Genomic DNA, 24,513 nt, shown 5'->3' with positions numbered 1-24,513 from the left:
CATGGTGGCTCACAACCATCTATAATGATACATGGCGCCCTCTTCTGGTGTGCAGGCGTACATGCAGGCAGAACATTGTATACATAATAAACAAACAAACAAATGTTAAAAAAAAGGCTTGCTATCTTTCTTTTTTCAGTGTGGCCATTCACTCAGGCCATCTGCAGACCCAAAGGTGTGCCTTGGGACCTTGGAATGTCTCCAAGGCGTGCACCCCTGCGGAGCAGCTCTTCAGTCCCAGAGGGCCAGAAAAAAAAAAGGGTCTGGCTTTTGAAATTTTGAATTTGGGTTATGGGTCTTAATCCCAAAAATGGCAGGAGAAAGGCCACTAGCCCAGATCATCACAGCCGATTAATTAAAGCAAATAATTAATTAAAGCAAGCTTTTTATTTGTGTACACAGGCTGCCTTCTCCTAAGGTGAGCTTAAACAGGTCAGCCTTGGATGCAAGAAAGACCAGGTTTTTATAGCTCGGGAGTAGGGTATTTCCAAATGGGGGATTTGGGAGGCAAAATAGATGGGGTTATAGGAGCAAAACATAAACATAACAGGGTGGTCATAACAACCTCCTGAAACAAAGATATGATTGCAAGGTGGTTATAACAAGGTGGTCATAACACCAGGTAGTCATAACAATCTTTTGAAACAAAGGTAGTGATTCAAAATGGTTATAAACAGCTTTTTGGAACAAAGACATGGTTGCTATTTCCCGAAACAGGCAGTGTAGAACCATTTGTAGTTAAGCTTACAGGTGTGGCATAGCCCAGTCCTTAAGAAACAGATCTAATCACACATGAGCTTATTTCTGCCTTTACTATCAGATGTCTTTTAGGCCTAAAATGGAAGCGGGATTGTTCATGAAGGGGAAAATGTGAGAAGAGCTAGGATGCCAGCATGGACTCTGAGATGTGTAACAGGTACTTGTGAGGACTGAGGGAACCTGGAGGCCGGCATGAGCTTTGGTGTAATTATAGGAGCCACAGGTCGCCAAGGTCCCGTCTGCCAGATTTAAGTAAATGACTCCTTTTGGTAGATGAGAACTAGTTTCTCAAGTTCCTGAGGAATACTGGCTTTTATCTACAGAAGTCCTCCTGTAGTCCAGGTTGAGTTCATTGGCCTGCCTTTTGGAGTTTAGGGAACTAGTCCCTTTGGACCTAATGAGAGGCCTTTATCTGGGCTACCCACAGTCTCAACCGTGATCCTGGTGATCCAGACTACGCTGGAGGAGACACAGACACATGAAGACTTATTTCAACCAAACTTGGGCCCTTGGGAGAAGTAAGAATAATCAGGAAATAGAGAAAAGGGTTGTGGGAGGCATTCTCGGTCTGGAAAAGGGAACTTGACAGAGGCCTTTGCACTACCAGGCACACCCAGGACCTATGGAATCCCGTGTGGGCCTCTCCAACGCCAGCTATGAGACTGCAGTAAGGTTTTCCTGTTCAGGCAGGATGTCCAAGGATTGCCGGGAGCAAAATGAGCAAAAAGATTCAAATGTGTGTGATACCCAGGCAACGCTGCCTGGGACAGACCCAGAGTCTGGGAACACAGGACATCTGAACAGATGTGCTGCCCGTGGAGTTGGTCCTGGCACAGGGTGACAAGCATTCCTCCACTGGTGAAATGAGCCAATTCAAGCCAAGTTAGCTTATAAATGCAGGTTTATTGGGGGCAGCCCTCCAGTTTCACCCCGCTCACTGGTCCCAAAGAATGGGGTCAGGAGGAGACAGAAAAGCCAGGCGGTGGGAGGTATTGTTAAAAGAGAAAGTACATGCGCAGAGAGAGGGGGGCGGGAAGAAGAAGAAAAGCAGAGAGAGAGAGAAAAGAGCGCAGAAAGAGAGGGAAACCAAAATGTCTGGATTATACAGTGCTGAGCTTCTGGGAAGGGGAAGCCCCTGCTCCTGGGCAGGGTGGAGGGTGTCAGCATTTCAAAATGATGACACACGCACACAACAGACCTTACAGGAAAGAGTGGAAGCCGAAGAGAGTTAGGGCCTGAGTGAGCCCTGGGGGCAGAGCTAGAGAGAGACAGAGAGACAGAGATGGGGGGAATCCCAACACTGTGTGTTAAGTCTGAAGAACACTCTTCAAACCCTCAATATGGCAGGGCCACTCACCATGTCCTGAATGAGCTCCGGGTAGACTTTGGCAGGGTAAACAGATGGACTGCTGGTGGACAGACAAATCTCACACCCAGCCATCCTTAGAGATCCGTCTGTCTGAAAGAACCACCCCTTCCCTGTCTTCCCTTCTCTTAGGCAAGTGGGGGCCATCTCTACTGCACCTGTAATACACCCGGCTCTAATCTGTTCCAGTTGACAGGGTCTCTCACACCTCAGCCTGTTTTCTTTCCACCTGTCAAGGTCTCCCCCCACCCCCCACCCCCACTTTTTAGCTGTTCCCTCTGCCCGGCAGAGGTGGCCATGGAAACTTGGAACTTCCCCTATAAACCTTCTTTGCACCTCTGGAGTGACCTGTTTTGATGGGTTTGCTACACCTTCCCTTATACTGGGAAGTACTAAAGGACAGAGCAGAAGGGACCTTTGATTTTCAGCAAACCTTTTGTTTGCTGCTGGGGAAACTGAGTCTGAGAGGGAACCGTTTTTGTTACTGAACCTAAGCATTGCTTGGGGCCTGGTTTGGTCCTCTGGGAAAGGGATGGTGGGAGACAGGACATGTACCCAGGCTCTAGGTGCCCCAAGAGTATGGTAGGGAGGAGTGATGGGAACCTCACATTCTAGAATCTTCCCATCCACTATTCAGAAAACACCAGGCTCTGCGGGTCTCAGAGTAAACAAATAATGCAGTCCTCAGTGGCCTGCAGTGGAGTGGAAAGAGAAACCACAGACACACATGCTGACTGAGGAGATCGTGGGAGAGACGTTAAAATGATGGGCAGGGCCGAGAGAAGGGGTGTGCTCTGCTTGGAGGGTCAGGGAAGTCAGAGCGTGATGCTCAAGTCGAAACTGTAAGGATAAAAAAGGGTATGAACTCCAGCAAAGACGATGTGTAAGTCCCATGCTGGGAAAACAGGCCACCTAGACCTCAAGCTTGCCTTCAAGAAGGAGCTTGGAGGACATTTCCTTTCTTTCCTTCCTCCACCACCCCCACCCCCAGTCCCAAGTGAGAACGAGAAACAGGAACTTCATCTTCTATCTAGGGAAACTTTCGGTCTTGTTTTGTGAGTTTGATGGGTTTTTTTGTTTTTTGTTTTTTGTTTTTTTTTTTTTTTTTAATACATGGGCTCACTTTGTTTAGGCTGGCTTTGAACTCCTGGCCTTGAGGCTGGAGCCATGACTCATGATAAGACTCCATATAGTTCTTGCTAGGGGATCCAACTTTGGTTCCCAGCAGCTAGGTCAAGCAGCCTGTAAAAGAACACGCTTTTGGTTTCTGTGGACACCTGCAGTTATGCGCACATACCCAAATACAGACACACACATAACACACACACACACACTCCACACACACAATTAAAAATAAAACAAATCTTGTTGTTGCTTTGTCTCAAAATGAGACTCCATTTTCAGACAGGATCTCTCTACATAGCCCTGGCTGTCCTGGAACTTACTGTGTAGACCAGTCTGTTCTCAAACTGGTGAAAAGAGCCGCTTGCCTCTGCCTCTCCAGTTATGCCACAATGCCAGGTGGATAAAAAAAAAAAAAAAAAAAAAAAAAAAAGGGCTCAAGTAATCCTTGCAAGCACTTGGACCATAGAAACATACCTGGCAATGAAGATCTTTTCTTTCTTTCTTTCTTTCTTTCTTTCTTTCTTTCTTTCTTTCTTTCTTTCTTTCTTTCTTTCTCTCTCTCTCTCTCTCTCTTTTCTTTCTTTCTTTCATTTTTTGAGACAGGGTTTCTCTGTGTAGCCCTGGCTGTCCTGGAGCTTGCTATGTAAATAGGCTGCTGGCCAGAGTCAGAGATCCCCCTGCTTCTGCCTCCCAAGTGCTGGGAACAAGATATTTCTTTTTAAAAGAACATTTTTTAAAGGACTGGAAAGACGGCTCAGTGGTTGAGAGCACTGGCTGCTCTTCCGGAGGACCCAGGTTTTGCTCGCAGCATCTACGTAGTGGCTTAAAACCACCAGTTGTAACTTCAGTCCCAGCGGGTCTTCTGGAATCCTGGGGCCCCAGGTGTGCACCTGGTACACAAACTTAAATGCAGGGAAAACACACACACACACACACACACACACACACACACACACACACACACATTAATTTAAAGAATTTTTATTTTGTGTGCATTGGTGTTTTGCGTGTATGTCTGTCTGTCTGTGTGAGGGTGTTGGAGCCTCTGGAACCGGGGTTACAGATAGGGGTGAGCAGCTCTTAACTGCTGAGCCATCTCTTCAGCCCCACACAAAAATTTTTTGACACTTATTTGCTTTGTGTGTATGTGCACAGGTGTAGCGCAACAGGCATGTGGAGGTCAGGGAACAACTTGCAGGGGTCAGTTCTACCACGGAGAATCCAGGCATCAAACTCAGGGTCAAGATTTACCCGCTAAGCTGTCTTGCCAGCTCAAGGAAGATGTTTCCTAGTGCATCTATTTATTTGTTTATTTATTTGTTTGTTTATTTATTTATTTATTTATTTATTTATTTGCTGGGGGTGGGGCAGGTCGTCAGAGGACAACTTGCAAGAATCACTTCTCTCCTTCTACCACATGAGTTCCAGGAACCCAACTCAGGCTTAAAAAACAAAACAAAGCAAAGCAAAACAAAACAAAACCATTTTATATTGGCCATTAACTACTGGCTGGTGACACTCCATTGGAGAAAACTAAAGTGTCCTTTGCAAGCAGATGTCAATTGGAGATGGCATTTTGGTTAGATAGAAACCCTTCTTGCTTGACCCTGTGTGGCTTTTGTTAATCACGCAGATACCAGATACTTGGAGAAAAATTACTGACCCAAATCATTACGTCCTAATTTATTAAAGCAAGCTTTTTTTTTTTTTTTTCCAGTTTTTTGAGACAGGGTTTCTCTGTGTAGCCTTGGCTGTCCTGGACTCACTTTGTAGACCAGGCTGGCCTCAAACTCACAGAGCTCTGCCTGCCTCTGCCTCCCAGAGAAAGCAAGCTTTTTAAATTTGTGTACACGGTGTCGTCTCTCCCTTAAGGTGGGGTCCAAGAGATCAGAACTGGATATGGGGAAGATCAGGGCTTTCATCGTTCAGAGGTACAGGGTTTCCAACTGGGGGAGTTGGTGAGGAAATGGTCAGGGTTATCGACTGAACATAAGCCTAACAAGGGGGTCATAAGGACCTCCTGAAATAAAGACCCAGTTGCAAAGCGGTCATAACAACGTGATCATGACAATGCTGTCTCGCTGAGAGAGTTGTGGGCAGGGCTGGCAAGAAACATTCTGTTTGGGTATAGGATGAAGTTCAGTAAGTAAAACATTTAATAAAATGAGTATGAGGATATTAATGAGGAAAGAGTGATGTAGGAGACAGCCAGAGGAGAGGGAACCAGAAACCCACACACAGGAGGCCTGCGGTTGAATTTTTTTTTTTTTTTTCTGGCCCCTGTCTCTAGGCTCCATCTCAAACCAGTCAGAGTTTGTTGGTGTGGAAACAGCGTTGTTCACGGAGGAGGGCACGGATGCCACCCTGTAGCAGCCAGGGAGCGGAGGCTGATCTGAGCGTCCGCCACGGTTCTTTGGAGACCTGTTGAGACACAAAGGTCCACTGATATCCAAAGGCTTCAGCACAGCTGTTTCAGCCCAAGCCCCAAAAGCATTGTCCACAGTGGCAAGAAGAGAGATGAGTTGGTGGCCAAATGGCCCATTGGTTCCCTTTTAGTCGTCACCCAAACTGCTTTTAGAGGCTAACAGAAAGGCAAAAAGGGCTACGGCAGTTACAATGCCTCAGAAAAGGGCTCATCCAAGGGACTGTGAGAAAACTTAACAGTTAGCAAAGATCCAGTACATTTAGACAGGAGGTCATAGCTGTCTAAATTTGTGGGGAACATTAAGAAACATAGTTACGGGGGCTGGAGAGATGTCTCAGAGGTTAAGAGCACTGGCTGCTCTTCCAGAGGACCTGGGTTCAATTCCTAGCAACCACATGGCGGCTCACAACTGTCTGACTACAGTCCCAGGGGACCTGGTGCCTTCCTCCGGCCTCTATAGGTACCATGTCACACACAGATACCCAGATACCCATATGCGTAAAAATAAATAAAAATTTAAAAAGATCAACATTAGTCAGTATGACATAAGGTTAAATATAAAACTAACATAAAGGCTAAATGTAACTGTGAGTCACCATTGCCGGGAATCAAACCTGGGATTTCTGCAAAAAAAAAACGAAAATGCTCTCAATTGAAGGGTCATCTCTTCATCGAGCCCCACCCCCACCGCGCCACCCATTTAAAAACTACCGACACTGGCAGCGGTGGCACACACCTTTAGTCCCAGCACTTGGGAGCAGAGGCAGGTAGAGCCTTGACTTCAAGCCTAGCCTGGTCTACTGAGCAGGTTCCAGGACAGCCAGGGTTACACAGGGAAACCTCACCTCAAAAAACCAAAACCACAAACCAAACCAAACAAACACAACTAACTAAAGTTGTTTGGTTTTGTTTGTTTGTTTTTCCAGATAGGGTTTCTCGGTGTAGCCTTGGCTGTCCTGGACTCACTTTGTAGACCAGGCCGGCCTCAAACTCACAGGGATTTGGCTGCCTCTGCCTCCCTGAGTGCTGGGACACCCCGCTGTTCAGACTGTTTTTAAACACAGCCCCTAGGTGTAGTGTCATTTCTGCAACATCTGCCACAGCCGTAAGTAACTCGAGTCCCAGGGGACCCAAAGGCACCTCACACACATGGTACACAAACCGCACACAGGCAAAACACCGTACACATGAAATAAAAATAAAGGTGAAAAAAAATGAAAAAGCGGGGGTGGGTGGGGGCAGGAGGGGGAAGGGGAGCTATGCCATCCTTAGGCGTCTCCTGGGGCAGGAGAAGCCATCAGAGCCTCTGGGGCTGGGGTTCTGGGCAGCTATGACCCTCCTGTTGAGAGTGCTGGGAACTGAGCCTGAGTCCTCCGTGAGAGCAGCCAGCTCTCCCCGGCTAACTTCCTCCCTTCTTTTCTTTCTTTTTTTGAGACCGTGTTCCCCTAGGTATCCCTCCCTGACTGACCTGGAAGCTGCTGTGTAGACAAGGTTGTGGAGACCAGGCGGTCCTTGTCTCCTGAGGATTGGGATTAAAGGCATCACCACCACTCCAGTCTTTCAAGGGACTTTTATAAAGTTTTATTAAATTCTTTTAGTAGGGTAAACTACACATAAGACAAAACGTATGATTTTTTTTTCCAGAGCTGAAGATTAAACCCAGAGCTTCAGAGCACTCCAGCTAAGCTATTTCCTGCAACAGTGCAGAAAATACAGTGCTCTCTGTGTGACAGTGCTCTCTCTCTGTGTGACACGTCTCCAGGGCCTTCAGGTCTTGCACAACTGAGATTCTTCCCCATGAGCGGTGCTCCTCCCGGCCCCCGCTCGGCCCCCGCTCGGCCCCTGCTCATCTTCTCTCCGCTCTCGGTGTCTGTGGCTTTGGGCCCTGTGGCTTCCTCATGCGAGTGGAATCCCACGATAGTTATCTGTGAGGCTTACCTAATCTACAGTGATGTCTCCCTTTCAACAGGCCCTTTACCACAGTCCTCAAAGTCCACGTTTTGCTCTTGGCCCATCCATTACGTGCCGGCTTCTCCTTTGGGCCACTGTGAACGTGGTGTGCAAACGGTCTCTGGAGAATCTCTTTCCATTCTTTCGTTTTAGACGTATTTATTCTATTTATCCTATGCATGTATTCTATTCTTAATGTGTGTACCTTTCTGCTTGTGTGTATGTTTCGTACCACGAATGTGCCTGATGCCAGAGGAGGCCAGAAGAGGGCATCAAATCTCCTAAAACCGGAGTTACAGATGGTTGTGAGCCACCGCGTGTGTACTGGGATCTGAACCCAGGTCCTCTGCAAGAGCAGCAAGTGCTCTTAACCGCTGAGCCTCCTCTCCATCCTTCCCTACTTTTAATTCTTTTGGGAATCCACTGGGATGGGATCACGGAGTCACAGTCATAACTTTGTTGTTGTTTAAAGATAGGGTTTTACTCTGCAGCTGGACTGGCCTTGAACACTCCTACCCCAGCCTTTCGGGATGCTGAGATTAAGGGCGTGTGCCGCCAACACTGGCCCCTGAGGCATTTTTACAAATACCAATCTCGTGTGTAAGGTGTGTAGCCATGAGGTGTGTAAGGTGGGAAAGGAGGCGCTGGCACCGTTGTGGCGTGTGGAGGGCAGCTTTGCTCAGCGGATTCCTGCCCTCGTCCAGGGTCCATTGAACTCAGGCTGTCAGGCTTGCCGGGGAAGCGCTTTACCCACTCAGCCATCTTTTCGACCACAAGAAGTTATTATTTTTAAATTTAATCTCTAAAGGGAACAAGAGCCACAGCTGTCTCCCTGAACCTCAGAAATGACAGAGACGTTTGCGGTGGAGGGAAAAATAAAGTCCAACCCCCGTTTCCCAGAATGGGGCCCGCTGACTGGTGCTGGCGGCCCCTTCCTGGGAGAGGCACCTGGCATGCTGAGCAGGCTGTGGCTTCGTCCTCTTCCAGTTACGGAGGGACAGGTGCAAGGAGGCCCCTGGGCCGGGTGAGGGTGCAGTGCCCGGCGCTCATCTAGGCACCACCGCACAGAGAAGGGGGGGAAAAACTCTCTGCACTCTGACCCACTTCCCCAGGCTCAGAATCATAGGTTTCACTTTGGGGTTTCAGCTCTGCACTTCCCTAAGGCGTTTGCTGGGCGTCGCAAAAGCCATGTGCCTGGCCCCCTCAACTCAAATACCCAACTGATGTTTTACCACCATTACAGTATGCTGATTAACCAAAGGACATTCTGAAAAAAAAAAAGCAGACGGCAGGTGACAGCTAAGTGTGAAAACACAGCAGAGCTCTGAGGGGAGAGTCAGGGACGCTGAGGGGATTGGCTGGGAAAGATGGTGGTCAGGAAGTCATTGGTTAGTATGAGCACACACCTCATCATCCGTTCTCAGCACCATGGAAAGTGTTCTCTATGCCTCTAAATTTGGTGGCTTCAAAAAATGTATCTTTTTAATTATGCATATGTGTGTGGGTCTGTGTGTGTGTGTGTGTGTGTGTGCATGCTGAGCCTTAGCATGGGTGCTGGGAACAGAAATCAAGTCCTCTGTGCAAGAACACCATAAAGACATCAACTGCTGAGCCATCTTTCTAGCCCCTAAACCTGGTGGTTTTTAAAATCCCCTAAAAGCAGGCTGCAGAGATGGCTCGATGGTTAGGAGCACTGGCTGCTCTTCCAGAAGTCCTGAGTTCAATTCCCAGCAACCACATGGTGGCTCACAGCCACCTATACTGGGATCTGATGCCCTCTTCCGGCCTGCAGGTGCACATGCAGCCAGAGCACTTGTACGTAAAATAAATAAATCTTTAAAAAAAAAAAAATCACCTAAAAGCAAGTAGTCTCAAGCGAAAGCTTACATGTCACGTAGTTGTTTATTTTTGCACTAGTGGAGAACAGACTGGAGACCTCATTCATGCTAAGCAAGCATTTCATCTCTGAACCACATCCCAGTTTCACTTGCCATTCATGAGGCTCTGGGTTTCATTCCAAAATCTTCAAAAAGAACTTGCTGGAGTTTGTTTTGAGAGACAGTGTTGTTTGTTTGAAATCCTGGCAGTGGTCGCATATGACTCTGATCCCAATGCTCAGGAGGCAGAAGCAGGAGGATTTCTGAGTTTGAGGTTAACCTGGTCTCACTATGTAGTTCTGGCTGGCCTGGAGCTCTACATTGACCAGGGTGGCCTTGAACTCACAGAGATCTGGGTACCTCTGCTTCCAAGGATTAAAGAGTAATCTTAAATCTTCTGCTTTGCATAAACAGTGGCCAGGAAGGATGGAGAGATGGCTCAGTGGTTAGGAGCCCTTGCTGCTCTTGCAGAGGACCCAGGATGGGTTCCTAGCAACTACATGGTGTCTCACGATTGCCTGTAACTCCAGTTCCAGGGGGCCTGGTGCCCTCTTTTGACCTCTGTAGGCACCAGGCCTACACAGGATGCAAGACATACATGCCAGCCAGACACTTGTACACATAAAGTAAAATAAGTAAATTTAAAAATAATTTTATTTTTAACTTATTTCTATTTCATGTGCATTGGTGTTTTGCTCACGTGTGTGTGTCTGTGTGAGGATGTCAGATCGCTTGGAACGAGTCACAGACTGTTGTGAGCTGCCACCTGAGTGCTGGGAATTGAACCTGGGTCCTCTGGAAGGGAAGCCAGTGCTCATAACCACTGGGCCATCTCTCCAGCTCCTAATTTTTATTTTTATTATTTTTTTTTAAGTAAAGTGGGAAGCTGAATGTGGTGGTACATGCCTGTAATCCTAGAATTTGGAAGACTGAAGCAGGAGAATCACGAACTTTTGACCAGCCTGAGTTACAAAGCAATTTTCAAAAATAATAAAATAATTTAATCCCAGCTGGGTGACAAGCTCTGAGTTTGAGGCCAGCCTGGTCTATAAAGCGAGTCCAGGACAGCCAAGCCTACACAGAGAAACCCTGTCACGCATGCACACGCACACACACGCCACACACAAAGACTCTAAAAGCAAAAAGATAAGCAATCAGGAGTCTGTCGTTCTTAGTTTCATCATCTCCTAAGTATCCCTGAGTGAGGGAGCCTCCCTTCCTTTCTGCCTTCTTTGTTTTACCTTCCTCCCCTCCTCTCTTTTTCTCTCCTTTATACTCCCCCCCCCCCCCTTCTCAATCTCCCCACCTCTCTTCCTCCACCCTTCCTTCTTGCTTCTCTCAGCTAACGCTGTGCTGATGGAGGGCTTTCTCATAGTCTCTTCCGTGTCCCACAATCCTTGTTGAGGAGCTGCTCATAGTATCTGTTAATATGAAAATACTCAACCCATTATGGGGAACTCTAGAAAACGGGTAAGAGACAGAAGGTGGCCTTTCACCACCAGGGTTCCCAGGAGCTGCAAGCACTTCTCTTTTCCCACTTACACATTTTTTTTTTCAGCCACAAGGAAGTCAGCTTCCATTCCATCTTATTTTCTAAAACAGGAGGCAGAGCGCTAGGAGAAATTGCGTTTCATTTTGTTTTTGAGAGAGGGCTTCGTGTTGTCCATGCTGGCCTTTGTGATACAGAGATGTCTTGAACTCCTGATCCTCCCAGGTGCTGGGATCACAGCCTGCGCTGTGCCCGGCCCAAGGAGGCGTTTTTTTTTTTACATCCAGAGGACATGGCTGTCCTAGCTAGGTAGTCGGAGGTGGGTAGCCAGCTCTGTATCAGGACGGCAAGGGAATCAGGAGTTCAGCTACCCAATGAGTTTGAGGGCAGTCTGGGCTTCGTGAAATCCTGCCTCAGAAGCCCCAAACAAGGCAGAGAAAATGCAGCTCACTCGGTAGAGTGCTCACTTTAAATGCATGAAGCCCTGGGTTCCAACCTCAACGCCTAATGAAGTGAGTGTCTTTGGCCACACACACTTTAGTGCTGGAGGCAGGTCATTCTCAGCTACACAGTAAGTTTGAGTGCAATTTGTGCTACAGGACACCCTCCCCCCCCTACTCACCAGTCTTCTGAGTATCAAATTTCGAAGTCTTGATTTTAGAACTGTACCCCGTGGAGCCAGAGTAAGGGAAGGTAGAGGAATTGTCCCGGCTGTTCTTTTGCCGCTTTGACCCAAGCTCCAATTGCGTGGGAACTCCAGTTGAGAAAAAAAAAACATCCATCAGATTGCCTGTAGGCAAGTCCAGAATGCATTTTCACCCTTATGATTGCCATGGGTGGATCTGGCCCACAGGGTTTGGGGGGAGGGGGGCCCTGACTTGTGTAAGAAATCAAGCTGAGCAAACCGGTGAGCTGTGTGTGTGTGTGTGTGTGTGTGTGTGTGTGTGTAATGGCTTCTGTCCCAGTCCCAGTCCCTGTATCTGTGTTTGTCTCGAGTTCCTGCTCCGTGATGGAGTGTAGTCCCAGAGTTGTAAGACGAAATTAAAGCCTTCCCTCCCCAAGTTGCTTTTGATCATGGTGTTTTATCATGAAACCCTAAGAAATGCTTCAATTTTAGAGCAGGTTGGGGGGAGGGTAGCCTCATCCAAGAGTTGGGGTGTCGGTGAATACAGCCAGGCTCTGGCCGACTGGACTCGAGGGGCGTGGTCTCAGTGGGCGTGGCTTTCCGGCTCTGCTTGCTGCAAGAGGCAGGCTGTTCTGAGCAGCTCTAGTCGGGACTATGGAGCCGGTACGATTGCAGGACTTCGTGAGAGGCCTGGACCCTGCCTCCCTTCCGCGAGTGCTGCGGGTCTGCTCCGGAGTCTACCTGGAGGGTGAGCAGGCCCCGGGGGGGCGGGGGAAGCAGCCAGGCATGGTGGCTCGTGCCGTAATCCCAACCCTGGGGAGCTGATGCAGGAGGATTGAGGCTAGCCTGGTTTACCCAGCGATTCCAGGTCAGTCTGGGATACCGAGGGAGACCCCGAGGAATCAGGGGTTTGAATTCGGACGCTGCTCCTTGCCCGGAGCACCAAAAGCCACCTCCCTCCACCTCAGCTTCTTTCCCATGGGTGATGAGAAGTTGGCGAGATTAGCACAGAGACGTTTTCTCATCTGAGGTTCCTAGGTGATTCTAACAGAAATTGGCGGGAGCGAGGCAAGGGCTACCTGAACCGCCTAGGAAATCCCGTCTCAAGCAACCAGAACAGTTATGAGAGTGAGCGGGTAAAGAAGAAATGGAGATCCCGAGTAAATGCTCCCTGAGTGCTGGAATTACAGGCGTTAGCCACCAAGCCCGGCTTTTTTTTTTTTTTTTTTTTTTTTCCCCAGAGAGAAAGGCTCTTGTTTTGTAACCTAGGCTGGCCTCAAACGTGAAGCGATTCTTGTGCCTCTGCCTGAAATTGCCATACCTGGCTCACTGTTGCTTCGTACCTGGCTCACTGTTGCTTCGTTTTCTTTCTTTCTTTCTTTCTCTCTCCTGACCCTTTCCCCCCTTTTTCATCTTCTCTCCCTTTCTCCGGGGATCCAACCCAGGGCCCTGAGGAGCTCCAGCCTCTGAGAGACAGCCCAAGTTCATTATTTCACCACCAGATCAGCCTCCCACTGCGCTCTGTGCTCCTCGCTTTCCCTTCTCCCTGGCTCCCTGCTGCATGGACTTGGGTAAGGGAGGTAGGAGAAGGGATGGAGTGGATCTGTGAAGGGAAGAACCTTAGTCCCCAGTGAAAAGAGGGGGGCAGAGGAGAGAGTGGAGGGAGATCCTGGGGTGCAGGGCTTCTTCCTCAGAGAGCAAGCTTCTCAGGGGTGCCTGCCTCATCCTGCTCCCTGGAGTGAGGGGACCTGGCTGCCTACGCCACAGCAGCTGCCAGCGAAGTGTTTTGATGGCCAAATGGATTCTAGACTAAGGAGGGTCCCACGGGCCCCTTGGAAGCAGGGCCTGGCTCCGTTTGCTCTTCCTCCAGCCCAGAACATCCTCTCAGCGTCTCTTGCTCACCGCTGTCACAATACCCGAGTTTCCTCATTTGCTCTGACCTGCAGTGAAGTGGCAGATGTTTGGGGTGACGTGACTAGAGACTAACTAACGTCACAGGGTGCCAGTATGCAAATGAGGTTACCTGGAGGGTAGATGTGTAGGGCAGGGTGTAATGGAGTGACTTGACCCCTGCTGAAGATGGAACCTGGACCTTCATACATCCTAGACCAGCCCTCTAGAACTTAGCTGACATCCTTAGTCTGTTTTTCCTGTGCAGCCTAGACTTCTCTGGACTAAACGTCCTAAATGGTATGGTCACAGATGTGTGCCGCCACAACTGGCCTTCTGAACTTTGTTTACATTTCTTTGTTTTTTGTGTGTGGTGGGGAGCAAGCAGGGGCCACCATATGCACGTGAAGGTCAGAGGACTTTTAGGAATCAGTTGGGGATTAAAGGGTCTTTATCTTGAAGGCCCTTTTTCGGTATTTTTGAGGCAGGGTTTCAGGAAGCCCCAGACTGGTCTGGAACGCCCTGTTTAGCCAAGGAGAACCCCGAGTTCCCGCTCTTCCTCTTTGCTAATCCTTGGGAGCGCTGACAACACCCCTCTGAGCTGTCACTTTTAGGAAAGAGAAACCGCTGTCGCTATTTATTTGCTGACTTGAAAGTGCTGGCCCTGGGTCCCGGAAAGCACAGACACGTGTCTTCAGGGCAGTGAAGCATCCATCACCCTTAGCCCCGGGCCAGGTATATATAACTCCGCGGCCAGCAAGCTCCTCTGCCAGAAGTTCCGCAACTGTGTACACTTTGGTCAGAGTGAGGTTTACACCAGTTTCTCACGGCCTGCCCGGAGGCCCTACTACAGCTCTCCCCGGGGGAGGGGCTCCTGGTGGCTGCCGTTTCCCAGCCTCTGCCCGCTGCTTTCGGACTCTGTGCACACTGCACCGGGAGATTTTATTTTTTTCTGTTTCTCTCCCCATGTTCTCCAAGGTTTCAGCACTTCGCGTCAGGCGAGTGGGCTGCTGAACTTGGGAGTTGGTGCTCAGACTCCAAACCTCCCCAACTTCTAAACAACTCCCTGGGCTGGGGGGCGGAGTGGGCGGGGTGAGCTGGCTGGTGGGCGACTGGGTGGGGGGGCGTGATTGCCGCCAATCCCAGCAGCCTGAATTCAATCTCTGGCTCCCCACCCCACCCCCCGCCCGTGGTGGAAGGAAAAGAACTGACTCTCAAAAGTTTCCTGACTTCTACACCCGTGCTGTGGAATGCACTCAACATAAACATGATTTCCAAAAAAAAAAAAAAAAAAAAAAAAGTGTTGTTGAGAGCGCACCCGGGCTGGGCTGGGGACGTTGCTCAAGTGGAGCAGCAGGGCGCTCACCTAGTACGCAGGAACCCTGGATTTTGACTCCTAGCAGGGCAAAGAACTTGGCAGGGTGGCATACACCTGTCATCTTAGCACTCAGGAGGTAGAAGCAGGAGGGTCAGCGGTTCAAGGTCATCCTCAGTAAAAAAAAAAAAAAAAAAAAAAAGAGAGAGTTCCAGACCAACCTGAACTACACAGGAGAACCTGTTGCGATAAGAGAGAGAGAGAGAGAGAGAGAGAGAGAGAGAGAGAGAAAGAAGAAAGCAGACATGCAGCTTGCTTGTCTGAAGTAGAAAGCAGGGTGTCAGAAGAGCTAGGCACGCCCCTGGCCCTCCCACCCACCACCCACCACCCACCACCCACCGCAGCCTGATTTTGTAGCTAACAGGGGAGCTGGATCCATGGGCAGAACACACTGGCAGAGGCTGCAGAGATGTTGGAATGCGCCAGCCCTGACTGTATTCGCTCTAAGAGACTTGGGGGAAAGGGAAGAGTGGGCGCCGTGGCTGCCTCCCATGGTCGGTGGAGACACCGGACTCTGTCTGAGGATGGCTGGCTGAGCCAGCTGCCCTTTAGCAGGGCAAGTCAAGGAAGAAGCCTGAGGCTGCAGCTGGGGGGGAGGGGGTTCAGTCCCCAGTACTTCAAAAGAGAGAAAGGCACTCAAGGTCTCAGGAGCAGTGAGCAGAGTTTGTGGGGAACCCAGGCCTTTGCCGAAAGGAGAAACTGAGTCTGTGTCTCCACAGGTTCCATCTATGAGCTCTTTGGAAATGAGTGCTGCCTCTCCACAGGGGACCTGATCAAGGTCACACATGTCCACCTCCAGAAGGTGCTGTGTGAGAACCCGGAGACGGGTCAGACCTTGGAGCTCGGCCTCAACTTCACAGGTAAGGCGTGCACACCTGCCCCCCCCTCCCCCGTGTATCCCGTAGGTCTATCTTGAGCAACTTGTGGGGGCCTTGCCACTCCCAGCGTCACTTCTGCCCCTCTGGCCCTGCATATAAGGGTGACAGATCTACTTTCATGTAGCCGAAAGGCCCAGGGCACATTCAGAGTATGTCTTTAAGGATGCCCCGATCCTGCCTTCTCCCTGCCCTCTCCTGATCGCAGCTGCCTCCGAGTCTTCAGGTTCTGGACTCTGTGTTTGCTCACATATTCATCTATCACATGCCACCTGTGTGTGCCAGGCCCTATGGGGAGCCGAGTGAGTGTGCGGACTCAGGATGAGCTAGGCCCTCCTGGAGAGGCAGTGAGAGAAGGCAAGGGTCCGTGAAGCAGGCACTAGCTCAGGATGGAGCGGCCTGCCCACCAGGGACTGCAGAGCCGCAAGCATGAGGGGGTCCCAGGCTAAGGAAGTGTGGCGCGTGCCCATTTGGTGCCTAAGAACTCCCAAGGGAAATAGGTGTGTTGGCACGTGCCTGGATTCTAGCACAGGAGAGGTAGGGGCTGAAGAGCGGGCCAGCCTTAGTTACATAGGAAGTCAGTCTAGTGAGACACTGTCTCTGAAAGTGGGGGAGATTAAAGATGTAGCTCAGTTGGTTCCGTGTTTCCTGGTGTCCACGAGGTCCTGGGCCCCTTCCCCAGCACCGCATAAACCAGCTGTGGTGGTGGCACATGCTTGTGATCCTAGAAGTTAGGTGGTGGGAGCAGGAGGAGCAGGAGGAGGTCTCATGCCCTGGAGATGTCAGCAGCAGATGCTTGCTGCCAAGCCTGGCGATCTGAGTTCCAAGTCCTGGCACTTCCGTGGTAGGTGACTCCTACAAGCGGTGCCTCCACACACGTGCCATAGCATGCACAGGCATACACACACTAAATAAATGGGATTTTTTTTTTTTTTTGAGACAAGGTATTGCTGGATAGCCTTGGTTGATCACCGTGTAAACCAGGCTGGCCCCAGACTCACAGTCATCTGCCTCCTGAGTACTGGGACTAGAAGTATATACCACTACGCCTGGCTTAAATGTGATTTTTTTAAAAATATTTAAAAATTATTATTATTTATTATGTATACAGTGTTCTGCCTGCATGTTAGAAGAGGGCACCAGATCTCACTATAGAAGGTTGTGAGCCACCATGTGGTTGCTGGAAATTGAACTCAGGACCTCTGGAAGAGCAGCCATCCACTTCAAGCCAGTGCTCTTAACTGCTGAGCCATCTCTCCAGCCCCTAAATTTAAAGATCTCTTTGGAGGGCTGGAGAGATGGCTTAGTGGTTAAGAACACTGGCTGTTCTTCCAGAGGACCCTCGTTCAATTCCCAGCCCCCACATGGCGGCTCACAACTGTCTGTACCTCCAGTTGCTGGGGATTCAACACCCTCACACAGACGTACATGAAAGCAAAACACCAATGCACATGAAATAAAAAAATATAAATTCCAAAAATCTCTTTGGATTTCAGTGTCAGCCTGAGATCTGTGAGAACCTGTCTCAAAAAACAAGCAAGCAAGCAAGCCACGCAGAAAATATAAACCCAAGGGATTTGTTTTTTTTGCAAAAGAGGGGGCGTGTTGTTGTGTGTGGCTGGGAGCAGCCTAGGTGGAAAGCCCGATCTGCTGGCCTCAGCTTCCTCTGTTTTGAGCCCTCGGTCTCGATGTGAGGTTTGAAGAGGTAGCATGTATGTACAGAGTGGAGAAGGGGCTGGCACAGAGCAGGCGCGCTTCGAACACACACAGACACATACATACGCACACACGTGTGATGCCTGCAGCGGGCGGTGGGAGGCAAGAAGTTGGTCCTCCGGAGGCTGGACTGCCTCAAGTTTCTCTTGTGAAAGTGTTGAGGGGCCTGGGGCTTTTCAGATATTCAAATGAGGCGTTTCCTCCTGTGTTTTGAGGGCGAATGATTTTCTACAGAAGATTTTTCTTCGAACTCTGAAATACCTGCAAGTAGATCCAACAACTACACACACATACGCATACATACCTGTGCAGGCATGTCTACCCCGGGCGTTTTGGCAGTAGGCTGGTGGTGTGGCACCTCTCTCCATCCACCCTGCCCCCTAGAGAACATTTTATCGGTCACCATTCAAAGTCAGGGGCCTTAATTTCCATACGGTGCTGTTGTCCAACCCACACTTTGTTTATATCCAAAGTCCACCAGCCGTCCTGCAGAGGCCACCGGCGAAGCGCCCCCTGCACCCCTATCGCAAGCTCAGATAAGAGTCCTGTTCTGCTTTCTTGTCCTTAGTCTGTTTCAGGCTGGAATGTGGCCTTAGGTTTTCTTTGTCTTTGAATGGACTTTATTATTATTGTTGTTGTTGTTATTGTTTTGAGACAGAGTGTCTCTGTGTAGCCTTGGTTATCCTGGACTTGATTTGTAGACGAGGCAGGCCTCAAACTCAGAATAATTCACCTGCTTCTGCCTCCTTGAGTGCTGGGATTACAGGTGTGCGCCACCATGCCCTGCGGTGGTGGAGGATTTTTTTTTTAAGAATACAGATCAATACAGATCAACACTTTTTTTTTTTTTTTCCTAGCACTAGGGTCTAGCTCAGGGCCTCTCACATGCTAAGCAAACAGTCTATCATGGAAATATATATATATATATATATCCCTAGTCCCAGACTAGTATTGCTGGAGGATGTCCTTTAGTCCAGGCTTTGTGGTATTTCCATGATTAGATTCGGGTCGTGACTTTTGGGACAAGAAACCATCGTTTCCAGAAGTTGGGCAATTGGGCCAGCCTGGAGGCTACAGGAATGGCAGGAGGGCAGTCTGTTAGTCCTGGCAGACCCACTGAGGGGTGGGTGTCAGAGGGCACCTGGGCCAGCAGCTCCTGGGGCTTTAATTTGGGAGAAAGAGACAATGGTGCTGCCTCAAGACAGAGACAGGCTTTGCAGGGCCAGAGCAGAGCCTGGCTCAGCAAAGGCTGGACCCCTGCATTCTTCCTCCTTCTGTGGAATCCCACAGGTCTCTTCAGCCCACTCACCAGCCTGCATAGCTACAGAACCCTGGAGGATCTCATCTCTGCCATGCCCCAGCCTACACAGTGGCCCATTTTCTTCAGGTCAACTCGAAGAATTGTCACAGAGGCCTGTGTCGTGAGGGAGGACGAGCCCCTGAGGCTCGAGGCCGTGGAAATGAACCACGGGACCCACTATGCCCGCTGTGTCCAGGAATCAAAGACTCAAAAGGTCACCTTTCATTTGCCCCTTTCCCAGAAGGGGCCCTTCTGGAGATTTAAGCCCAGTGCCCCACAAACCCTGCTCCAAATCCTGCAGGACCCTGCTATGAAGGACTTTAAGTTCACCTGCCCAGATCTACCCTGGTCCTCTGTGATCCTGGAGCCCCAGTATGTGCTCCAAGCCATCATGCACAGTAAGTTACCTGGGCAGGCGGGAGGGCAGCGGCTGGGAGCCGCACCATTTGGGCATCTCCCTGACCCTGTGCAAGGTCTGCGGGCTCCGGCCTGCTTACCCAGTGTCTGTGGTGGAACAGAGTACAGATTTCCAACAAAATGGGAGATACGGTACAAAAAGAGTTAGGGAAATGGGATAAACACACCCAAGGTCCCCACACTTTACCAAGGTTAGGTTCCATGACAGCCATGGCCACATAGACGCTGCCTCCAAATTGAAAAGCACAATTAATTAATTAATGGGGGGGACAGCAAGGCAGCTCCGAAAATTGTCCCCTGACCTCCATGTTCCCTTTGGCATGTGCACACACACACATGCGAATAATAAAATTATATACATACATACATATACACACATATATATATATATATATATATATATATATATATATATATATATAATTTTTTTTGAGAAGTAGGGTGGGAGAGTAAAATGGCTCAGCAGGTAAAGGTACTGCCACCAGCAAACCCAAGTTTCTCTTCTGGGACCCACATGGTGGAAGAGAGAACTGACTTCTGTTGTCCTCGCCTTCACACTCAAACCATGGCATGAACACACACCTATACGTGTATAGCTGGACACACACACACACGAATGAATATAAAAACAAAAAGCTTAAAAAAAAAAAGTAAAATCAGAAAAGGGGAAAGGGACAGGAGTGGCACATGCCTTAATCCCAGCACTCGGGGAGGCAGAGACAGACGGATCCCTGTGAGTTCGAGGCCAGCCTGGTCTACAGAGTGAGTTCCAGGACAGCCAGGGCTACACAGAGAAACCCTGTTTCAAAAAACAAAAATAAACAAACTAAAAAGGTTGCAGTCTGGGTCAGTGGTAGTGTTTGCTACGCTAGCACTTGATCCCCAACACTTCCAAAAAGAAATAAAACAAAAACATGTTAAATGCAACTTCTCCCCCCCCCCCCCGAGACAGGGCCTCATGTAGCCTGGGCTGCTCTCCAACGCCTGGTCTTCCTGCTGCTACCTCCCAAGTCAAATGCTGGAGCAGATGAATGTGACACCACACCTGGTTTAAGAAAAGACGCCTTTAAAATTAGTTACCCCATTTTTTTAGGAGATGCATATCCATGGCATGAGAGAGTAGGTTTTGTGTTCTTCATGGAGAAGAAAAGGAAAAGGAAATGCCCTCCAGCTCACTCTTGAAAAGGCAAACTTGAGGTCTAGCTGCCTCAAGCATCCCTAACGTGGTCACCTTCTCCATCCTAGTGTCAGCGTTTCCCTCAAACATAGCACATACCCTTCTGCAGTACTATGGCCTCCTCCATGGCCTCCTCAGCACGTTCTTTTGTTTTCTTGTTAATTTATTTTACGTGCTTCGTTGTTTGGCCTGCTTGTGTGTCTGTGTGAGGGAGTCGGAGCCCCTGGAACTGGAGTCACAGACAGTTGTAAGCTGCCGTGTGGGTGCTGGGAATCAAACCCGGGTCATCTCTGGAAGAGCAGCCTGTGCTCATTAACCCCTGAGCCATCTCTCCAGCCCCGTATTTTGTTTTGTTTTGTTTTGTTGAGATAGCATCTCATGCAGCCTGGCTAGCCTTGAACTCCTGACCATTCTGCTTTCCTCTCCCAAGCTCTTGTGTAATGGTGCGCTACCACACCTGGCTCGTGGGTTTTATTTTTATTTTAATATGGAGGAGTTTTTTTTTTAAATTATTTTTATCTAATGGGTGTTTTTGCTGCATGTGTGTCTGCGCATGCCTGGTGCCTGTGGAGGCCAGAAGAGGGCATTCTGGAACTGGGGTTATCATATCAGGTGGCTCTTAAGTTCCTGTAACTCCAGCCCCTGCAAGATCCAACTCCTTGGGCCTCTGTGGTCATGTGCACATACTTTGGTCACATACACACAGTTCACGCTAATGAAAACAAACATAAAATCTAAAATCAACAAATTAAAATTTACAAATAAAAAAATTAAAAAAAAGAAATTGAATAAACGTTGGGCTAAAAATCTAGTGTGGGGCTCGAGAGATGGCTCAGAGGGTAAGAGCACTGGCTGCTCTTCCTAAGTAGTCCTGAGTTCAATTCCCAGCAACCACATGGTGGCTCACAACCATCTATAATGAGATCTGGCGCCCTCTTCTGTCCTGCAGGCACACATGCAGGCAGAATACTGTATAAATAATAAACATAAAAAAAAAATCTAGTGTGGTGGGAAAGGAAAGATGAACCAGGAGTCAGAGCTGGGTGGGGGCCGCCGCTGACTGATGAGTGCAGGCCTCTGAGCTGCCCTTCTCCCTCCAGTGCGCAGCAGCCTTGTCAAGATCCCGTCCACCTTGGAGGTGGAAGTAGAAGATGTCACTGTCTCCTCCCAGCACATCCACGTCATCAAACCGCTGCTGCTGAGCGAGATCCTGGCCCGGGGAGGCCCCTTCCCTCTGTCCACGGAGATCCTGCAGGTTCCTGAAGGCCTACCCATCTTCCTCAGCCCGTGGGTGGGCTCCCTACGCAAAGGCCAGAGGCTCTGCATCTACGGTCCAGCCTCACCCCCCTGGCAAGTGGTGGCCTCAAGCAAGAGCCGGAGGGCACCCAGATACTTCATACTCTCTGGGGCCTACCAGGGCAAGCTCAGGCGGAGGCCACGGGAGTTCCCCACGGCCTATGACCTTTTGGGTGCTCTCCAGCCGGACAGGCCCCTCCGGGTGGTGGCCACAAAAGACTGTGACGGGAATGAAGAGGAAAATGCTGGGTTTTCTTTCCTGGGCGTGGGTGATCGGCTGGAGGTGCTGAGGGCAGGCCAGGTCTGTGGGTCCCAGGGCCAGGACATAGATGTCTTAGTGTGCCAGCGGCTGAGTGAGCAGGTCCAGGAGGAAGAGGAGGAGGAAGAGGAGGTGGTGGAGGACAAAGAAGAGATTCTGCTACCCCTCTACCTCTCGGGTGGCTTTGTGGAGGAGGTGAACGATGGCCGACGCTACAGCCTGGCGGATCTCACTGCGCAGTTCTCCCTGCCCTGTGAGGTTAAGGTGGTGGCCAAGGATCCCCGTCACCTCAGTGACCCTCTGGTCTCCTTCCCCAGCCTGCGGCTGGAGGAGAAGCTCTCAGAACCCTTTTTGGTGGTAGGCCTGGACTCCCAGCCAGAAACGTGCTTTGAGATTCCGCCCCGATGGCTGGACCTGACAGTGATGGAGGTAGAGGGACAGCCGGGCCAGGCGGCCAGGCCGAGTTCTGTCCTAGCAGTGGGGGAGCTGTCAGAGTCCTTTTACTACAGCCTCCGGAAGTTGCCAGCCTCTGCGAGCCAAGCCCCACCACCCAGGCCCCCAAAGAGCCAGGGTCTCTGCGAGCGGAAGCCGTGCACACAGAGTCACATGGAGAACAATGTGAAGGTATGGACGGACGTCATGGGCAGGAGGGGTCACCTTCCAGGCTCACCCTGTGTCCTCCCCTTGCTTTTGGCCATGACCCTCTCTCTCAGTTGCAGCTCATTAAGTTCTACTCTTTGTACACATTATTTGCGCTTGGGCCTCGTGATCTTAAAGTTGGTGTAGTTGCTACCAGTGTCTTACGATTGAGAAAATGAAGGCCGAGACTCTAGCAGGCTCCCGAGGTCAGTTACTAACGGAAGGCTTGAACCTGAGCGTGGACGTTCTGACTCCACCTCTAAGTGGATTGTCATCTGCTCTCACGCAACCTTTTTCAATCCTCCCCCATAGCTCCTAGGAAGGCCTCCTGTCCTCTTGTGTTTTATGCTGCTGTGATAAAAATGAGCCGTAAGCAACCTGAAGGAGGAAGGATTTTAGTTCACAATTCCGGGTTACAATCATTCACTGCAGGGAAGTCACAGACACAGACAGCAGGCCACAGCACCCCAAGGGTGGACAGAGAATCAGGTGCAAGCATGGCACCTGCAGGCTCTCTTACTTTGACTCAGTTCATAGTGCAGCGTGGAGAATGGTGTTGTCCACATGGTTGTCCCATAATGGTTGGCAGCCAAGACGGTCCCCCATAGACCTACCTGATTCACATAATTCCTCATTAAGACTCTCTTCCTAGGTAATCCTATGTTTTCGTCAAGCTGACAGGTAAAGCCAGCCAGCAGAGCCCCCGCATCCTTCTGTGGTCACCTGCTGGACACTGTTAAAGCCTTCAGTGACTCCACGTGGCATCAGGGTCCTTTATGAGTTGACTCCAGTCTGGCTTTCCTGGGCCACCTCCTCCTGTCACTTTGTTATTCCCCACTCCATCCACAGAAACGCTCTGGTTTGGCCTGTTGCAACTTATCAGACCCATGGTCAGCACCACTATCCCTCCTTCAGGCTTGGGGAGATGTGAGGCCCTGACTCCTCGCAGAGCTAGCCTGCTTTTCTTTGTCATCTCATTGCTGTGTCCATGGCTTGGAGACATGTCATTTTCCAGGAGACATGTAGTCTCTCTACCTAAAAACGGAGTTGGGAAGGATATGGGGCTGGGGTGAGCAGAAATTCCACCTCTCCAAGACTGGCGGGCATGGCTGAATGAGCCAAGGGGAATCAGAGATGGGAGAGTGGGGATCCGGGCTCAGGCTTGTAGTGGAAGGCCACTGGTGGTGCTCTTTTTAAAAACTGTACTTTTTTGGGGGTGTTTAGGCCACTACCTCCCTTCTGCCAACAACCCAACCTTTTTTTTTTTTAAACCCAACCTTAAAGTAGGAAAGAGAAAAGGTTAGTGGGGAGAGGGGGCCCAGACCCCTTTACTTTTCCCTCTAGGTAGGGTCAGGGGTTCTTTTAGGGCTCTGTGCCAATCTCTCTCAACAGCAGACGCAGCCCGCAGGCTCTGCCATGCCTCTGTGCCCCGAAGTGTTTCTCTTCATCTGTCTGCTCCAAACTGCCCCGCCTTCTCTGGCCTCTGGTCTCTCCAAACCGCTACACGCCACATCTTTGCTGTTTCTGCTCTCATATTTAGAGTCTCCAGGCCCTAGGCCACGCCCCTCTCTGTGCTGCACGTGGAAGGCCATTACCAGCTGGCAAACGCCACTCTCCTCACAAGACAATTAACATGCGTGGGCAAACTGTAGCCCAACTAAAACCCCACACTTGGGATTTAAACAGAAACATATTTACATACCATAGCTGCCTTTACAAAGAACCCAAAACTTCCACTGCACAGGCTATCCCCCTTTAAGCATCTGTCTGTCTTAGTGCTACAGAGGAGAAGACTTCACCCACAAGCCCCTTCCTTAGCTACTTCTTGTTTGTCCATAGCATGGTAACTCGATGGCTGACCCCCACTACTCTTCATGGCCTCCCCCACATACACATAGGCCCAGGTACACACACACACACACACACACACACACACACACACACACACACACA

The 24,513-nt window shown here is 49.9% G+C and overlaps 1 protein-coding gene across 1 annotated transcript in view; it reads left to right on the top strand.

The window, feature by feature from the left end:
* The first annotated feature begins 12,270 nt into the window (after positions 1-12,270).
* Themis2 (thymocyte selection associated family member 2) overlaps positions 12,271-24,513 on the top strand; it is a 13,616-nt gene continuing 1,373 nt past the window's right edge. The window contains exons 1-4 of the mRNA XM_055611255.1: positions 12,271-12,364; positions 15,601-15,741; positions 18,763-19,170; positions 21,467-22,545. Coding sequence (XP_055467230.1) covers positions 12,271-12,364; positions 15,601-15,741; positions 18,763-19,170; positions 21,467-22,545 — 1,722 coding nt within the window. The remainder of the gene's footprint in view (positions 12,365-15,600; positions 15,742-18,762; positions 19,171-21,466; positions 22,546-24,513) is intronic.

This window comes from Psammomys obesus, unplaced genomic scaffold (genome assembly GCF_907164565.1).
Source record: "Psammomys obesus unplaced genomic scaffold, mPsaObe1.curated_primary_1811, whole genome shotgun sequence".
Taxonomy (NCBI): domain Eukaryota; kingdom Metazoa; phylum Chordata; class Mammalia; order Rodentia; family Muridae; genus Psammomys; species Psammomys obesus.
Note: the sequence above shows the minus strand (reverse complement) of the source record. Positions and strands in the feature narration are given on the sequence as shown.